Here is a 20,009-nt window from a genome sequence, read left to right on the forward strand (position 1 = left end):
CAGTAATTTTGCATTAACGAAGTTCCGCCACAACGAAATTTTTCGCGTGTCCCGTGAATTTCGTTGTAGCGGGACTCGACTGTACAACGAATTTCGGATACAGTCAAACCTTGTTGAACGAAGTAGTATCGGGGCAGTAAATTAGTTCGCTATATCCGATATTTGTTATAAACAGAGGCGAAAATCAGCCCTAATAAATCGGCAACCTGGCTCGCGCAACAATCCTAGATAAAAAACGCATTGTCCTAGGCCTTGAACCCACTATAAACGAGGTGGTCCTTATCTGTCTCCTTGTGTCATTTCAAACTACACAGACCGGAACGTGAGAACGTGAAATTACAAAAGAACAAGGTTTGTTCGGCTAAACAGGCCGGCCTTCTTTACTTGAAGGAGGACGTGCCCTTCGCCTGGTGGCTTTTCACAGTCTGAGCAGAATGAAGTTTTTCACAGTGTCCACGCAATAAAGGGCCTTAAGCTTCTAAAAAAAAATGACTGTTTTGTCTCCCTTTTTTTTAACATTTTGCTTTTATTATGCTAGCTGTCAAGCTTTGAGCCTCGCGGGAACCAAATATCTCTTCGTTACAGCCAATATCGCGCGGCTCTCGAGGTTTCGGTTTCGTAATAAAAAGAATGGGTGTCATTGAAATGAAGCGTGACCAACAAAACTTCATATTTAGTTTGTTATATCTGATAATTCGCTCTATCAGTGTTTGCTAAAACGAGGTTAGACTGCATAACGAACTAAATTACTGTCCCGACACTGCTTCATTATAACGAGGCTCCACTACACATTGAGAACATTTAGAAACAGCCTAGAAAAGTGACCACAAAGGAACATTAAGACTGCCCGCACACAGTACAAAAGAAAATGGAAAGAAGAGCGCATTTCGCTTCAAACACAGATCTGGGTGCGGCCAAGCGTGGGCACAAAAACGCACAAGAATCGCAACCACCACCACGGTTTGCAGCTATATTGCAGGAGCACAAAAAAAATTACAACTGCAGCCTCCGGAAAAGGCAAGCTAGGCAAGCATCAATCACACCTAGGAAAAAACAACATCCCCACAGACACTGGAACATATTCAGTGGGGCATCTTTCTTCCTTCTTACACCAGATTTACAGCTTAGGGTGTCTATGCAAACTTCACACGGTTGCAACCAGACAGCGTAATCAAGACGTCACGACTACTGCGAATATATGGATGCATGTAGACTAAGGAAACTTATTAACAGTACGAAACTTGTATGTGAAAAGTTAACCACTACATAAGAAGTGCGTCTTGCTGTACCTTGCAGACTTCTATGCTACAAATCTACTTCACTGCGTCCAGAGATTTCAGGATTAAAAAAAAATTAAGCTTTGCGAACATTTTTTTTGATTAACCCTTTGCGACACAGCGTGTACAATTGTGCATGCGACCTTTAAGAGCATTTTTGTGAGTTACATTCGTCGTCGTCCCCACTGAAACCGCTCAGCCAGCATTCGCATTTCCCGCTCTACGGAACGGTGCTGCCATCTCGTGAATTCCGCGCCGTTACCATCCACCAATGCTTTACCGAAACAAGAGAGCAAGACAAATGCCTCGCTGATCTACAGTGCGTCAAGTAGGCAGGTGTTCTTGGTGTTACCTTTTCTTCCTAGTTGAAACGCTTATTACAGCAAAACTGAAACTGTTACGTTAATATATAGGGGCTACACAACAATGTCTGTACGTTTTCTATTGTAGCAGTGGTCAGGAAACGGTGGTCACGTTCATGATGACGTGTTTAGGATTGGGACATGACCAAATTAGTTAGTTTAAGCCCGTTCTACACGGTGCATTTTTCGTCTGCGAATTAGGTGGAACAAACATTTGCCCTTGCCCTTTTTTTTGGCAAGGCCCTTTCTTTTGGGACATTTGCCCTTCTTTTGGGATTCATGTTCTCATTAAAGCGCGCGCTTATTTTCAGCCACGCATTATTTTATCATTATACTACGCCTATATTCATAGCCATTTTTCCTATTGCATTTCATCCTGGGGTAATACATATGCCAGTCACCTAGAGCCCCTTCAACATCTTCAGAAGCGGGCACTACGTCTGATCACCTTCGCTCCATTTCAATCGCCTTCTACACCACTCTTTGTTCATTTTTCCGTGCTCCCAATTAATCATTTATTCACTCTAAAGTTAGCTATATTGATGTACCGCCTTATTTATCATCGTCTATGTATTTCAGGGCTATCCATGCAACATCTTGTCAATACTAATAACACCAGATTTTCAGCCTGTCACAATTTCCTTCTCCCTAAAGTGCGTACCAATTATGGAAAACTAACTCTTAAATTTACAGGTGTATCCGTCTGGAACAACATACCACTTGAAATAAAGTTAAGTCCCACATTCTATTCGTTTCGCAAACTCTTTAACTCTTTCGCTACCGCGCCTATCAAAATCGATCAATTTGATCGATACTTTTGGGAGCGCCTTTTCATAGCGTTCCAGACGTTTCTCGAACAAGTAAAGCTGTTCGGAGTTAGATCAGAAAATGGCCTTTCAAAATCAGTTTTGTTTTCATTTTTGCAACGGAAACGTGATTTTTGACACGCTTTTGAATCACCTGGGTGTGGAAAAGGGGCGTGGTCATCGCGCGTCACGGCTACCAACGAAGAATGCGTGCAACTCGTAATTACTCTGCACCAGCGCTTTTTTTTTGCTATCAGGGCGTGAATGGGGAACTAGCAAACGATTTTCAATCGTCAGGTTCGCGCTCTGACAGTAATATTCCCGGAAATCGGCTGAAAATGTCAAGCAGTGTCTGGTTGCCAAGCTACTTTATGATTTTAGGCAGTTTTATTGCCTTTGCGCAAGTTGTTCTAAGTACTGTGGTAGTTCTACTTACCCCAGGACCATTCGCAAACAGTTTACAACAGTTTCGGTTTCGTTTCTGCATCGCGAAATTCATATTTAGCGCTACTACGCAGTTACCCAACTTCAAGGCTACCTGCCATGGCGCCTGAAGCGTCCGCGACTGATCCTCGAACAAAGCACGGCGCTCCTGATTTCCCCCCACCCGAACCCGATTTCTGCGATAAGAACTTCAGATGCAAGTCAAAAGGTCACACCCAGTCGCCAGATATCTGTTCCGCCGAGGACAGCGCTTCAAACCGGCCTTACACTGCCAGCTGTTCGCCTTCCAGTTTCGTTTTCATGCGAGGGTATATCCGGGTGTCTAATGTTGCTGCTTAGTTGAACTGTCTATTCGGACGGAGTCTCTGATAAGTTTTTGTACTGTTTCATTTGAAAAATGTTAGGTGGCGCTGCAATAGAGGACGCTCGTTGTGCTGATCTTTTTTAGCGCGCGACTGCTACTCGGCCAAAGATCGCAGGGGACGATTCTAGCTCATCGTACCTCATTTTTGCGAGCAAGGCTACAATTGCGAGTAAGAAGAGGATAATAAAGCTCAGCTTTATGCTTTGAGAGATAACTGACCGTGAACGACAACACGCATCAGCCACGGCGTTCCGTTTTCAACTTCATGCATGTTTTTTTCTGCATCGCGTGCTTGTCCCAAATATTGTGCTCGCTGTAAATGCAAAGTCAGCCATTGACAATATGTTTTTACGTTATGTGGGGGCAAATTGGTGCCTCTGATAACGTCAAACCGCCAGATTTATTCTAGGGAACCACCCGAAATTGCACATCTTGAATTAGAGGTTGGGCTTCACCGCATGACACGAGCACCGTGCGTGCTAACATTTTTTTTTTATATCTGAAAAACTGTTCCGCGCAAGTCGACAGTTTTTTTAGGGTGTGTTTTTGAAATGTTAACATTTTATTCATGTAAATGTATACATTCCTGAAATAAAGTTTGATTGATTGATTGCGAAGTTTGCAATGCCTGGAAATGTGGTCTACAATGCCTGCGAACATCACGGTCTTCGCATTTCAGAGGCACATTGTTTGCAGACTGAGTATAGTCTGCCGCGAGCAAAGCTTGTGATTTTTTTTCAAGAAAAGGTCTTATTTTACTTTCTGGGAAAGTTGTTTCAGACTGTTTTGCAATTAATATGAGTTTATCTGCGGTTTCATACAAGTCGCCAATTATTTATCAACATACGCACACCTACCAGAGAAGACAAACACAGCAAGCAACCCTGGGTTCGCTTGTTGTGTGCACCTAGCACACCTCAATTTACTGCCGGTTCTTCTTGGTTTTTCTGTACTTGTTCCTTGCTGTGATGTCCGCCACTTGCGCATGTACCAATGGAGCATTCGATGAAAACAGCGCGCGACATCATGTTGTGAATGCGGGCGCGTTTGTTTCGGTGCACCCTTGCTTACGCCGCGCGTATACAAGCAACGCCATCTGGTTGCTAAGCGTGCAGATGGTGATGCCGTGCCGTTCACCTAGCTGTGTTCCCATGGGCCGCAGGTCTGACCCCTCTACACCGCACGAGCGGCGTTCGCGGGGGATGCTCAACCGTTCCAAACATTTGGCACTTTGCCGCAGCAACAAAAAAAGCTTGTTTCGCCGCACGAGCGGCGCCGCATCTGTGAATTCGCAGGGAAAATCGCAACATGTAGAATGGGCTTTACTCATGAGATCAAGTTGTTTATGGTTTTTAAGTGGAGTTTTGGTCATCGAAAGCATACACAGGGAGTTACAAATTTTTCTGACGGCGACATCCTGATGCGTGTCGCAAAGGGATAAAAGTGCTGAGAGTGTGTTCAGAGAAAAATACCCTTAAAAGCGCCCCTCAAATGCTTCAATGCCCTACGTGCACGGTTCTTCTTGCTCTGCACCAGCAGCCACTGGAGTCTGCGGTTCCTCCATTGGGAGGTGACGCCCCGCCCCCCCTCCCCCACCTGGTAGCTGCTGGCGTTGACGAGGTAGTCGGCCAGCATGCGGGCCATGTTGACACAGCGGCGGCTCTCCACCTTCAGCAGGACGGCCGGCACCCCAAGGTGGGCCGCGTACGACAGCTCCTGCAGGAACACCTGGGAAAGGGGCCAGCCAGCACACGGCCTCTTGAAACGTCCAGGCTTGTGCAAATGTTCGGCCACTCCGAATGTTCGAACGAGTATTACAGTATTCGACTTTGCTTCACTTCGAATTTAAAATTCCCGACATTTCGAAGTATTTGGGGCGAATTAATATCAAAACTGCGTTCGTTCACCTACTATGAGGTGTTTCGATTTCGTTAGGCAAGCCAGTGTCACTGGCATCAGGCTTATATATTGACTACATGTGGAGCCAAGGCAAGCTAATTCACATTCGGAGCATAGTTGCAGCCACCTTACGCGCGCACGTTCATCAAGGTAGTCAAGGCTCCCGTTTCACTGTTCCAAACAATGAAACGGTAACTCGTGTGGCATGCACGCGGTGAGCAGGTGTTGATCGCCCTCTGCGCTTGAACTTCAGAGTGCATCAGTTGCTTCAATCAGTCAAGTGACACGGCCAATGTGACCACGGGTGCCAACCCGGCATGAAACTACAAAATATGTTACCAAACGATTTTCTGTGATGTTTTATGCACGTGTGTGTTGTAGGGTGTTATCTGTGTAGAAGGGAGCACCTTCTTCTACAACTTGTCTATACAAAGAAAATTTTTTTACAGGTTAAGATATGTTATCATAAGTTCTCGTGATGCCTTTGTATGCTGTAACCTCAGAAATAAAAAATTTTTGCATACAGCAACTTCAGGGGTGGAAGCAGGGTCTAGCTTTTTGGAGCAGGCACGGGAGCAGCAAAAGTCTTATTTTGGAGCAGCTTTGGAGCAGCAAAAATCCCATTTTGGAGCAGGTTTGGAGCAGTTTAGGGGCTATTTCGGAGCACTTTTGGAGCACACTGACGGCTTTAAATAATGCGACTGAGCGCACTTTTAAGAGCAACTAATCCAAAAACTGCATGAAAAATAGAACTGGCCAGAATGAAATATTTAGCAGGAGCGCAATAAATCAGATAGGAGCTAGCACCTTGATATTACCCTTTACTCGGGACTGAAACCTGCTTTTTGCCAATTCCTTTAAATGTAGCGACTTTTTGGCTTTTATTTGTATAATAATCAACACTATTTATTAAAACTTTTTTTTTTCACTTTTACATTGCACAGGAGGTCCCCATACAGTCTTCGACTATGGGACCTCCTGTATATTTTGCCCGTGTTATGTATTTTTTGTAATAATAAACTGACTGATTGATTGACTATGTTACTAACGGTGGCTGCTCCTTTTAATTTTTTGGTAAAGTAGTTTCGAGCTAAAACAATTGCGTGCAGTGCGCCGCCCCGCTGCCGCCGTCGCCGCAACCGCGAAATCAGGCGTCGCCAGTGTCGCGAACGTGCCCTACCCACGCGGCACTCGCCGAGCGCGCATCGTCTCCCATCGATAGGCCCGAACACGAAGACGGGCGCCGTACAATATGATGCTGTATTCCCAGCAAGCTGCCACCGCCGCGTCGACCGAGAAGGCAGGCATCATAGGCAGGCAAAGGCAGGCAGCGAACGAAGACGGCGATTTCACGACGCCTCGTTTCGTGGTAGACGCGAAGGCGAAAGCGGACACGGCATCCCATCAAGACGCCCGTTTTCACGGCGGAGTCGGGCCTCGTCAGCGCGCGAACGAGTACGGCGGCTGTGTGGCGCGCTGCACGCAACTGTTTTAGCTCTACACCACTTCTTTTATTAAAGCAGCGCGAAAAATTCGGCTTCAAATGAACTTCTGATGCAAAAGGGCCGTTATTAACAGCGGAGCTGTGGTTACTGGCCGTAAGTTAGGGGTTCGTGCGCGCCGAAAACTCCCACAGAGGAACGCTAAAGGTACGTCCTCACTTGCGACAATAAGCGCGCTCAACGCCGCGCGCTCAGAATCGCGCGCCGCAAAACGCCCTTTCGCGGCAACTTTCCCTTGCCGCGCAAAGATGGGTCTTGGACCCATTTTCCGCTCGCTGCCGCGTTGAGCGAAACCCCAGGAACCAATCAGAATGCCCGCGGTCACGTGAGCAGCGAGGGGAATGACCCCGCCGGTGGGCCCGGCTGCCCGTGCCGTCGGAGCGCGCGGGCAAATCTGTCTCGTCGTCTGCGCCACATTCCTCCACCGTGGTCTGCGCCGGACACTTGTTGCTGCAAGCATGAACATCGTCCAGCGGTTCGTTGAGGCAGTGCGACAATTCCCGTTTCTGTTCAACAGAGTAAAGGCGAGAGCGGCTTCCTCCCGGGCGCGCGTCGCCAGAGCGGGCGAGAACCGGTTTCCTCCTCGCCGCCGCCGCTTTTGGGGCGCGCTTATCCCCGTGGTGTGGCCATAGAAAAGCGCTAGCGATTCTGAGCGCGCGGCGCTGAGCGCGCTTATTGTCGCAAGTGAGGACGTACCTTAACGCGCACGTGTCCCGCAGCTCTCCACTGGACTCGACAGCGGAAAGGAAAGTGATAGCAGTGATAGCGGCCGCCACAACACTAGAGGAACCTTGCGTCGTCGTGCGCATGCGCTCAGTATCGTACAATAGCACACGCGTGCAGTAGCTTCGCAGTTCTCGGTTCGTGCAGGTCCCGAAAAATTAGACTTCAAAACTACTGATGCGAAGGATGTGCGAAGGGGTCGTTCGTCTTACTTCGAGCAGCTGCAAATTCCAGAGGCCATGCCTCAAGTTATAACACTGGATAACTGTTCAAAGTGCTTTTACTCACGCTGGTGACGGCCTTCCGGGAAAGCCGCGGCGATAACAACGTTGCGATAAACTCCACGAGGGAACCACGTGTGATGCGGCTGCGTCTATTATGATAGATAGACAGATATGATAGATATACTGTTGCCGTTCCCTTTTAAACGGGTAATCGACGGGAAATCCGGCGCTCAGCTAAGGTGGCCATTCTAGCCACCTTAGCTCCGGACACGGGTGGAAGCAGTGTAAGAACACCGTGGCTCCGGAAAGCCAGCGCTCAGTGTTGCCCGGACGACGACAAGCCACGGCTAAATTTGCCGTTGTATGCTCTCAATGGACAATAATCGCGCAAATTGCTGTTTCTGCGCAGCTTGGCGCAGCAGGGCAAATTGGCGCACAATGGCGCAATTGGCGCAGCAGTTCCACCCCTGCAACTTGAAACTGTTCAGTTCTGTTCTTCGGACATTTGACAACTATTCTAATTCACTTTGAAAGTATTCAGCCCCGAGGACTATTCGCTTCGAACTAAAACATCACTATTCGCACGGGCCTAGAAACATCCGCTCCCATGCGGAGCACTTCGGGAAATATGTTGTGTACACCGAATTCCCCACTTCTCTCTCATTCCATTTTCACAAGCACTGCCACCTTGGCAAGGCCAGCATTAAAGGGACAGACAACCGATTTTTGTGGAGCGCACGTCACCTAGCTTGTGTGAAAAGCCAACGTTCTATACAGTGGGGTAACTGCAAAAAATTTCAAAGTAAACAGGAAAAAATAACTTCAATTTGGCCCTAAAATTTCTCAAGTCCGGAAGGTGGCGATACATAGTGTCTACACGCCCAAACACCTTTGTCAATTTAAACACGCAATTCAAAAACCACATGAAAGAACCGGCAAGGTTGCACATTATTATTGATTTAGCCGGGGACAAGCTTTTAAACCCCTCTTTTTAATCTCACGTGAAGTTAAAAGGATGTCGCCGCATGGCTCACTACTGTCACAGTTGCCAGCATTCTTAGCAGTTATATGCATGGCTGGCAGATCCAAAAATTGTGATTTGAAAAGTTCTACGGAGCCATCAGCCAAACCACTTCGGGTTGAGGTGTTTTAGGCGCTGTTCTTTCATTTGGGATAGGATAAAGAAAATGTACTCGGCAAAAATCAGCTGTTTGTCCCTTTGTATCTTTTATTTGCCTGCCCAGAGCAGCTTTGACCAGTTCCTGGGCAGCCCAAAGCTGCTCCTGCAATAGGAATTCTATGGAAAAATAAAGTACGAAGCTGCTATGCGGCCGTTCGGAGCTGTCCAAAAGGACAAATTAAGAGAGGCCTCTTGAAACGAGCGTCTAACACAAGAAAGAGTACAGCCAAGTCTCCGAGATCAATGCTTAGTTCTCCTTTGCAGGGACTAGAAAAAAAAAAACTATTGCGAGATATGTGGAAAAAAGAGAAGCCAAACCAACGTGGAATAAGCAAATATTTCTGAAAGCATCGCTACAAAGTTTCCATGGGACCCAGAGTATGCCTGCATCATCAATGATCGCTTAAAATGAGTTATTCGAAAAACTTTTGCAGTGAAAACCAATTCAGCGACCTTCCATTACAATGCACCTTACAGGCTAGGAGTTTCTTTGACATGTTTACCCATCGCGGTGGCTCGATGGTTAAGGCGTTGCAGTGCTGAGCACGAGGTCGGGGGTTCGATTCCCGGCCGCGGCTGCCGCTTTTCTGATGGAGGCGAAAAGCAAGAACGCCCGTGTGTTCGCGATTTCGGCACACATTAAAAATCTCCAGATGGTCAAAATTAATCTGGAGCCCTCCACTACGGCGCACCTCATCACCTGGGTTGCGTCAGTGCGTTAAATCTTACAATCAATCAATCAATCAATCAACCAATCTTTGACATGATAGGCCACAGGCTTTAAATTTTTAGGAATTCGTTTTCCTATAGTAAGTCGACATGGTGACGACAACCCTCGAAATGAAAACCTCGCTACTGAAGTGTGCTCCACGAGAGCCAACTACACCCCAATAATGGCTATAACGTACAACAGAAATCCAACGTACCTTCTCAGACATTTTTCGGAAATTCTCGGCCGGCGAGTCGACGTCAATCCATTCCGATATCTTGAGCGTCACCAGGCTACCCCAATCTGCAGTTGAAGTGGAGGTGCTCTTAAACAGAGGGAATCTGCCACCCACACACCAGCGCCAAGATTTGTTGCGTCTCGTCAAGAATGCGACCCCGGCTTTGCAGTGAAACACAATATCGAAACTGACAACACGGACATTTCTAGAATTTACGCAAAAAAAGTGTGGGTTTGGTGTCATAAAATTCACAATTTGGCACACGCTCTGCCCAATTTTAATTGAATTGCTAAAACTTTGTAATCTCAATTCCGGTTTTATGTGCTGCAGGTACACATGGGCTTATTATTAGTGAAGCCATAGTGGAGGGCTGCTGGTCAATCTACAGGCTACCTGGAAATAGTCAATGTACGGCAATATCTTGTATACACTGACACTTTGATCCATACTACCTTTGTCAGTAAACTGACCCGTCCGGTTGGAAATCCGAGATGCTCAGTAACAGCACTACCATGCTGGTTAACATTTAATTTCTACCAGATGAAATCGGATGCACGTACCAATAAAAACACGCTGTTCCCCTACGCGCAAAAAAAAAAGTGAAAACGACGGCATACAGACTGCCGACAACACTAGAAGTGCAATTGTTATAACTGGCTGATTAAAGTTACTACCGCTTTTGCACAAGAGAAAGACCCTTCTCGCGACTTGTCCCCAACAATTCTCATTTATATTCTTTTGCTTAGTCCTCTCTCCACACTGTATCCTTTACACATACGTACCAAGCGGCTGAATTTGATACGTCACTGCCATTACTCCTTTGATAGCATACTCCCCCGATAAAAAGGAGCTTTCTGGAGTAAATTTAAATCAGTGGTACCATCAGAACACTGTTGTCAGGTAACTAATTTTAGTTCTACCTTTTCTTGCCACCCTCCCACTCAACATTGAGTTTATAATTGTTCCTTCCGGCATACATCAGCTGGTCAGCTCTTTCGTGATCACGCAATAGGCCATCGTTCGCGGGTGAACGATGATTTTAAAACCTCCCACATAAAGTAAAAGCGGCGCTATTTGGACAACCAAAGCCATCTGGCGTGTTCATTGGAAACCTCTTTTTCAGTTTCATTGATGTTTGTTTACATTTCACGCAGGTAGACGGTGTTGGGAGCGGAATTTGAACCCGCAAGTTGGGCGAAAATGGCGTCCTGTTTCACTGCGCGCTCTGGAAAGATGGACAGCCATTTCAGGGACTTCGACCACTGCTGCTGGTAATTTTTTTTACCCCAGAAGCAGTGATGACTCCAGCAACCATGTGAATTCTTCCCATTTTAGTTCTGATGAAGACTGTCCCGTTCAACAGCCTCAGACTTCTGCAGGTGCTGCCAGGGAAGGTTCGTTTCTGACTTCGCGCTGTATTTATAAGCAAAACGTGCGTAATATCTGACGACAACGGTATTACTTTAAATGTGTAAGGTCTGGACAATGCGCGAAGGGAGGGGATATTCTGCCAAATGCACCGCGCCAAATCGCGTTATCACCTTCAAGATAGCCTGGCGCTCGTGTAATGCACACTCAAGAGCACTCAATTTTTTTTTCTTGCTTTTTGCCACTGCAGTGATAAGGATTTTGTGTGAAGACTGAAACAAGCATGCTTGGATGCGTATTTTAGAGAGAATGATTGACTCCCGAGTGGCTTCGCGGAGTGGCACAGCCGTCAGGGCCGTTCGGTTGGTGGGCCCGCAAAAATCCAGAACTTGGTGTACAGTGTTGATGTATACATTGAATCATAGCTTGCGAACGCAGAAACATTTCCTATATCTTATTATTCCTAAAAAGTCCTAAAAAAAATTTTAGGCTCAGTAAAATTGCCTATTTGTGTTTTGTGTATACTTTTTGTACATTTTTTTGTTTCGTTGACGAATAAACTGTCAATAATTATAGCTTTCACATAACTGCTGTTAAGTGTTTGAAAGAGAAACCTATAAGCTACAACTTCAGGCATAGCAATGCTAAATGTGTCCAGTAGCTCAAGAGAAAAAAAAAAGTTTTCTGGACGCATTCAAAATCAGCCATTTTTTCACGGTCACGGCCAAAAGTCACGAAGGAGTTAATGTCCACATCTACCTACATATGTTTTTCTAAGATCACTTTCATACCCCATGCTCCTGCCTTTAGCTAAATAAGCCAAGAAACAGTTTTACTATATCCATCACCTAGTTATCGGCCATTCTGTGAAACTTGGAGCTAAAATGAACATGGCCGTAGCACTCTGCCCTTCAGTTGTGTAGATCAGTCTATCAGGTGCTAACGTGTACAGATGTGTGAAGCAGTTCAATTTTCAACCAGAATAATGATGGACAATGTGGCCTTGTAATCTGATATTTCATCATTCAGTGAAAGCCTAGCGTCCCACCCTACTTGCAAGATCTGAGGAAAAAAACCAGGAGTGTGTCACGGCCCTCTGCAGTGATGTAATTCGGGTTTCCGCTGCAGTACGACGTCAAAATTACGCCCAGTCGTCAAAATTACGATTCCGACCTAGTTTGCGGTCAACTGCGACACTCTGTCTCTATATGCATGGTTCACGTGGGTTAAATGTGATAGCAATCTGCTGTATTCCACCTTGCGGGCATGCCAATGTGCTATCGCTGTCGTAGCCGCCAAGTTGGCAAGGAGCAAACAGTACAAAAGTAAGGGCCCTCCAGAATGCACTTTTCTCACGAAAGATGCACATCAATCAATCAAATCAACTAAGATCAACTATACAAGATAAAATTTAGACTCATCAAGTGATTATAATGCAATAATAAGTGATAATAATAATAAAGTGATAAAACAACAATAATAATAAAGTGATTATAATGCAATGTTATAATGCAATTTGGCAAGGCACCCTCTTCATCTTGAAGACAATCATCGCAGACTTTACTGCGAGCAATTCAGCATTACTTGCCACGGTGGCTCAGTGGCTAAAGCGTTGTGCTGCTGAGCCCAGAGACACGGGTTCAATACCAGCCGCGCTGGCTGCTTTTCAAAAGATTGACGCGAAAAGCCAAAGCACCTGTGTGTCGAGATTTCAGCGCACATTACAGTTACCCAGGTGGTCAAAATTAATCCGGAGGCCTTCACTACAGAGCCTCATAGCCCAAGGGTAGCTTTGGCATGTTAGCCCCCCCCCCCCCAATTTGAATTCGAGCAATCCAACTCGAATGCCAGCTGTTGACCAAACTACCCTGTGCTGACCCATAACTTGTACACCGAGCAACCCACCCTGAGAGGGGAGCACCAGGTCAGGTCGCAACGACGATATTTCGGTCTTGTCATTGGAATCGAGGACCCCTCGCCTCGCCCGTGGGTGGCTGACATGGACCGCCACAAACTTGAACCTACAAATGGAACGGGTAGTACATGAATTCAAACAATGCAAATGGATCCCCGTTTTCAACCTCATCTAGCAAAACAGTAAACTTCCCAGCATGGTTACAGCATGCATGTGTGCATATACGTATTTATGGGGGGGGGCATGAAAGACATTCTGGCAAGCATCCTGAAAAAAAGTGAGTGCACCTTTCGCAGTACAAACAATCCCATTTTTAGCCCGCAACTATGAAATTCCTGCCAACGCACATGACCCCGCATCCATTTGGCATGACATTACAGTGTCGTCTCTAGTGACACAAGCCCTTCTGCTGCACAAACAACCAGCAGTATTGATAAGTTCAGCTTATGCAGGTACACGTTTCCACCTGTTTACGATCATTCTTGTGCTGCCAGTAAACCTTTTTTTAAACTGTGACCTATGCAACCTGATGGCAACCTGTTCTTGGAGCACAGCAACGGTCAAGGAGGTGGAAAATGACATAGCAAGGAAAAGTGACAGCACAAAAGAAAGCATAAACATCTTGTTTAGAAACAGTTGGCCCTGTTGTTTCCTCTCCATCTTGTGGGAACCGAAGCTCAATGAAGCTTAGTCACTTGCCCTCGTGCCTGCCAATGAAATGAAGGTGCTTGGGTGACGGTCCGATAATGAGTCGATGGTGGAGTCACTGTGACAGTTTGAACAGTGCCACAGAGCCCTTTTCGAATGTGCTTTGATTGGCCCAACTTGAAAGGTTTGCACTGTGTTATGTCTTCAGGTATGGTTCTAGAAATGGCTGAAAAATTGCTGCCGCACTGGACAATCGTTTGTGCTTTCAGAATTACAATATCAGAATGAACGGCTATCCTGCCAGAACCGTGTTTAGTGCCTTGGTTAAGCAAACCTAGCCTCCTGCATCCGTGAATGAAATCGTTGTTATTATAGTGGGTACAAAATTTCATGCATAATGAAAAAAAAGAGCAATGCTCCAAAGTTAATCTAAACAATCTATTTGTGGTGGAATGCTACTATCAAATGTATGCACACACATTAACAAAGAAACCAAGGCACGGAATCGTCTTCGTGGCATTTCACTCATGTTAACATGCTTATGACAACCAATATACCCTGAACCAACCTTTGCAAACTGAAATTTGACGTTTGACTGCAATGAAGACCTGTGTTTTTTTTAGTTAACATTGCTGAAAGAGGTATTTCGTACTGATCGATGAAATTATTATTTGACCAACAAACTATTCCCTCAACGTGGCAAGACGTTCAAGATAGTCTGCAAGATTCAACAGGTATACGCAGCATTGTCAGGGGCCTAGCACTCAACAAAACTGCAACAAGATTGAATAAGATACGACAGAAATAATTCTAAAGCTAAAATGTTACAAATTCCAAATGAATGACTAACGTTGATGTGCGTTCCAAAGCACGCACATGTCAAGCGCGCAGCGTATGAACCTAGATAAGCAGAGCGCATGATAACGTTATTTATGAATTACTTGAACTACATTTATTCCTACGACATCGCGTCGCGAATGTAGATCCGCCATAACAATGGATGCGAATTAGAACGCGAGCTAGAACGATTTACCAACAATGCACGCGACTTCATACACGAACTACAAAAATTAAGCGAACAAAACTGGCAAGACAAAACAGGCATTTCAACACAAACTTTCAATGACTTTGACAAAAATTGTGATGCACAAACCCATCTTGTCCAGCAGAAATAAGTGCTTGAGAGAGGTCTTTCACAAAATGCAGGTCAATTCCACACGAGACTGACTTGCGGCCCGCCATGTTCGAACTCGCCGGGAAAGAGTGGAGGAGGAGGTGGAGGAGGGCATACACTAGCCTCGCTCCGGAGACAATTTTAAATGAAATAAAGTTCAAAATCTTCAAGTATTACTATACCCACATAGCTTTTAATAATTTATCATACGTATGACTAACTCCGATTGTTGCTCCGTTGCTATGACAACAAAGAGCGAAATATGGCCGCGCCCAGGCAAAAGCATGTGTTCCGTCAGCGAGCATCGTTCACTGGGTCTCAACTAGGGTACAGTAGGGAGAGCGAACTAAACGTTTATTGTAGCCAGGGCATAGATCACAGAGTTTGATGCTGCTACATATATAGAAGTACAAAACTGTACTGGGCAGATATTTTTGTTCTACAGCACCTCAGTCGAACCATCGCGATTGTCGAACGCTCGCGCTGACATACTTCTCGACACCGTGGCATTTGTTGTCGTTTGGCGGATATCAGTAAGCTGAAAGGTAGCAATTAAACGGAAAGCCTTACCTGTACTCAGCGTGTGGTGGCTGTTTTTCTTTTCCTTTTTGCGGTCGCGCTTCTGGTCTTTTGGCTCACTGGGCAGCAAAGTACCAAAGCTTCCTGGAATCAGGCCTCCCACCAAAGGCCGACTACGGTTCCGTAAACGTTTACCCTCCTCCTTTTCGGCGGAATACACAGCAAGAGCGTGCTAACATAGTTTTCCTAACGAAAAGTCTGTTCCGAGCATTAGCGAACATTTGAGGCAAAGGCTCCGACAAAATGTAATGCCTGAAAGGCGCTGTGGGTACAAGAGTAAATAAATAAATAAAATTTTGTCAGCCTTGCCAATGAACCGTTGCATGAGAGAGCACGGCCCAGGTACTATATGAGAGAAGTGCGAACACATCTGGTTAGACTTTCCGTAAACGCCCAGCACTGAACACGTTTCAAGCGAACCAGAAAGCATCCTACTAATTAGGTGAGCCCGTCGAGCAAAGCAGTGTATTTGTGTATGCAGTGTCCCTCCTCCAGCGGCGTAAATCATAGGGGTCAGGACCCTGACTACCCCATAGCGCGGAATATTTGTTAAAACAATTATAAAAATAAAATGGCCGTCAATGCAAGATGTGTGGCCCCTTGTGTGACAGCACACGTGGAAAACTGTACGCAAAAGGGATCGCTTGTATCCCGAAGATAAAGGAACCTGTTCACGAACTGGCAAACAAACAGGTGGGCTAATCCAAGAGCGCCCTCCTTGATGGGTTGAAATATAGGTTATCTCTACTGAACTTTTCCCAGCTAGGCCAGATGAACACAGCGAATTCTCGACGCATTTTTTTTTTTTTTTTGTTGCGCACGCGACGATTACTCAGTAGCAATGGACACAGCCCTCCCGGAAGATAATGTCTGACCCTTCTCAGTTGCACATCTACCAGTGGAACTGCAGGTCCCTCAAGAAAGCGCAACTAAACCTTTACATCGCACCCGAGCCGCCCGACGTTATTGCGCTACAAGAAGTGGATACCCCAAAACCCGAGCTTCGCGGCTATTGCTCGTATACACAAGACCCAGGCCACCGAACAGCTGTTCTAGTAGCGCAGCATATTACTGCACAAGAACACCTCATTGCATCAGAAATCGCCCACACCTTTATTGAAATTCTCCCTCCCCGCCCGAATCTCCCAAGTGTCTACATCCTGAACGTGTACAGTCCGCCGCTCTCATCCCTGAAGACCGTTGACCTGCTTATTCATGAAGCAAGCCGAAAGTCGCAGCAAAGCCCTCTCATTGTACTAGGGGACTTCAACGCCCCCCATCACTCATGGGGATATCACCAAGCCTCTAAAAAAGGAACAGCCCTCCTCCATGCAGCACAAAATCATTCCCTAACCCTATACAATGACCTCACCACCCCCACCCGCCTTGGAAACAGTGTCTCTAGAGACACAACACCTGATCTCACCTTCGCCCGGAACGCTCCCCATTTAAGCTGGTCCCTCCGTACGGATACCCTTGGCAGCGATCACTATATAATAGAAATCAAGCTGCCCAGCCTCCAAACGGCTCGCAAAACCGGAAAAGCCCACATAACAAACTGGGCAGCCTTCCGTAAAGACTCTACATCTCTTCCTCCAATCGAAGAAAACCTTGAAGCCTGGACAGAAGCCCTTGAAAGTCTGGTCCGAAAGCACACCAGCACTGTCCTTTTAACCGACAAAAACCCAGTAGCAGACGCCCACCTACAGCATCTTTGGGCAGCCCGCCACGGTCTAGTTAATCGTTGGAAGAAAAGGAAGCACAATCGGTCCCTCAAAAAAAGAATAGCCGAAATTACTCAACAGGCAGCAACTTATGCCAAGATCCTCCAAAATCAAAATTGGCGTAGCTTTTGCGATCAGCTTCAGGGCACGCTCACTACCAAAAGAACCTGGCATATTCTCAGGAAACTCCTAGGCGACAAGCCCCTCGCAGACTAGGACAGCAACAAATCCAACGTCTCATTCATAATCACCACCTTCCCCCCCAAGAGCTGCTCGATTCAATTCGCACCCACCTCTTCGGGCACCCAACAACTTACCCACCCCCACCTGAACAGGCCTAGACTGGACCCCCAAATGACTCACTGGACGCTCCGTTCACTTCATCTGAACTGCAACAAGCACTCGGCAGACTCACACGCAACACGACCCCAGGAAAAGACAAGATAACCAATAAATTAATCCGCAACCTGGATGACGGGGCCCAAGAGGACTTATTGACTCTCTTCAACTATCATTGGAAGCATGGTACTGTACCTCCTCAGTGGCGCCACTCTGACATTACCCTGATCCCCAAGCCTCACAAGCCTGTAACAACGACCAACCTCCGCCCAATATCACTAACCTCATGCCTAGGCAAGCTCTTTGAGCATCTAGTACACAACCGCTTGACCACCTACCTGGAAAACCGTGACCTCTTCCCCCACACTATGTTCGGTTTCCGTAATCACCTTTCCACTCAAGACGTCCTAATTCAAATCAAGGAGCACATTATCGACCAACTTAGTAAAACCAACCCCAGCTGTGTCCTGGCCCTAGACGTTCAGGGAGCTTTTGATAACGTGACACACGAGGCTATTTTGCAAGGCCTTCAAGAAACCCACTGCGGCCCGGCCACGTACAACTACGTCAAGGCATTTCTGACCAACAGAACGGCCTCCATCCGTCTCGGTACTCATCAGACACCTACTTTTCCAACACCGGCAAAGGGGACACCCCAGGGCTCTGTCATTTCGCCTCTATTGTTCAATGTCGCCCTGTTGGGCCTCCCTAAGCTCCTCGCCGAAATTCCGGACCTACATCATGCATTCTATGCAGATGACCTCACTTTATGGACAAACAAGGGTTCTGCCGGGCACCAGCAAGACAGTTTACAACAGGCAATTGATACGACAATGACGTACCTCGCCACTCGTGGGCTTACGTGCGCACCTCAAAAGTCTGCACTTCTTATCCTTCGAGCCCGCACTAGAGGACGCCCCCCACAGCCTACTCCGGATCCGACAGTTTTCATTCAAGGCACCCCTGTACCTCAAGTTTCGACACTCCGAATACTGGGCGTACCCTTTCAGGCTGACGGCTCTGGTGCTGCCCTCTTACCCCAACTACATCGTACAGTAACACAACTTATTCATCTCATCAAGCGAATTTGCACCCACCAGCACGGTCTTCGTGAGCAAGACACCTGCCGCCTCATACAAGCCATTCTCATCAGCCGCATCACGTACGGCACCCCATATGTACAGCTAAAGCCTCAAGAACACTCCAAGATTGATGCACTCATCCGTCGGGCGTACAAAATCGGCCTCGGTCTTCCTGCCTTCACACCCACCCAGAAGCTACTGCAGTTAGGAGTGCATAACACTCTCGCTGAACTCCTGGAAGCGCAGCAGGTAAACCAACTCTCCCGCCTGGCGCTGACACCTACCGGCAGAACGGTCCTCCGATCTCTGGATCGACCAACCCCTCCACCAGCAGAGACACTCCAGCATCTCCCGCAACCTATATGTAGCTTCATCAGAGTAACCCCCATACCGCGCCACATGCACCCAGAGTACAACAATCGCCGCCGTGAAGCTCGGGTCAATTACCTCAACAGACGTTATTCTGGCCAACCAGACAGCAGATACACCGACATCGCGCACTGCAATTTCACATCTCGTGCCACCCTGGCAGTCACGGATTCTACAGGTGCTATACTCACCTCGGCCACCTTACCTAACACCACAACCGCAACAGCAGAAGCAACCGCCATAGCCCTGGCAGCCACCACCACTACAAGTACGGGCCACCTCACCATCTTAACAGACTCTCAGCAGGCCTGCCGCTACTACCTTCTTGGCCGCATTCCCTACCAGGCTCTCAAGATACTTCAATCCCTCAAGACTCCCCCAACCATCCAGATAGTGTGGACACCTGGGCATGCCTTCCTACCAGGGAATGAGGCGGCACATGCCGCTGCCCGTGAGCTCATTTTCCGGGATTCCCGTCCAAAGACAGACGACTTGGCATTGTTATGACTCACCGGCGCCATGTTTGCGCGGGTCAGTCACCCGCCGGTCGACCTCCCCACCGCTTGTCGACGGAAACGAAAGGAGGCCGGCAACGCAGCGGCGGCCACTGATTGACAGCGGCTTTTGAGCGGTGTTGAGTGTTGTTGCCCAAAAGGGATTAAGGTGCCGCCGCTCGTCCCCCGGCCTAAGCAACTGAACGCGTGTGCGCGTGAAAGCCCAGACGGCGACGACCGGACAATGGGACCCAGTGGCGGCGGCAGCACAGCGAAGAGGGCAGTGTCAATGGTCGAGCCATTAACCCTTCCCGGAGTGATTCCACGAACCTTGTTAGCTCCCTGGGAAGTACGTGTGAGAACCCCACCTTGGGAACGCAGCGCGCGGCGGACACCAAAAAGATACGAGGCGCTCGCGCGTCTTCCGTTCTTCCCCTCTACTACAGCAACACCGACTAGATGCTCCTGACGAGTGGCAAGGGTATGTGTGTGTGTGTGTGTGCCGTGCATCTGCCGACATACCTGAAAGGCGTGTCCCTACCCGAGGGCGGTGCTTCACAGCGAGGAACTTACACATCACCATTGGTCC

The 20,009-nt window shown here is 47.4% G+C and overlaps 1 protein-coding gene across 1 annotated transcript in view; it reads right to left on the reverse strand.

Annotated features, from left to right (window-relative positions):
- Window positions 1–14,955, reverse strand: part of LOC144149964 (protein arginine N-methyltransferase 5-like) — a 58,042-nt gene extending 43,087 nt beyond the window's left edge. Inside the window, exons 1-4 of the mRNA XM_077681718.1 lie at window positions 14,813–14,955; window positions 13,002–13,117; window positions 9,708–9,793; window positions 4,850–4,981 (exon numbers count right to left, since the gene is read on the reverse strand). Of these exons, the coding sequence (XP_077537844.1) occupies window positions 4,850–4,981; window positions 9,708–9,793; window positions 13,002–13,117; window positions 14,813–14,901 (423 nt within the window). The 5' untranslated portion in view covers window positions 14,902–14,955. The remainder of the gene's footprint in view (window positions 1–4,849; window positions 4,982–9,707; window positions 9,794–13,001; window positions 13,118–14,812) is intronic.
- Between the last annotated feature and the right edge of the window lie 5,054 nt (window positions 14,956–20,009).

This window comes from Haemaphysalis longicornis, unplaced genomic scaffold (assembly GCF_048455015.1).
Source record: "Haemaphysalis longicornis isolate Haplotype H1 unplaced genomic scaffold, Haemaphysalis longicornis Haplotype H1 scaffold_8, whole genome shotgun sequence".
Lineage (NCBI taxonomy): Eukaryota > Metazoa > Arthropoda > Arachnida > Ixodida > Ixodidae > Haemaphysalis > Haemaphysalis longicornis.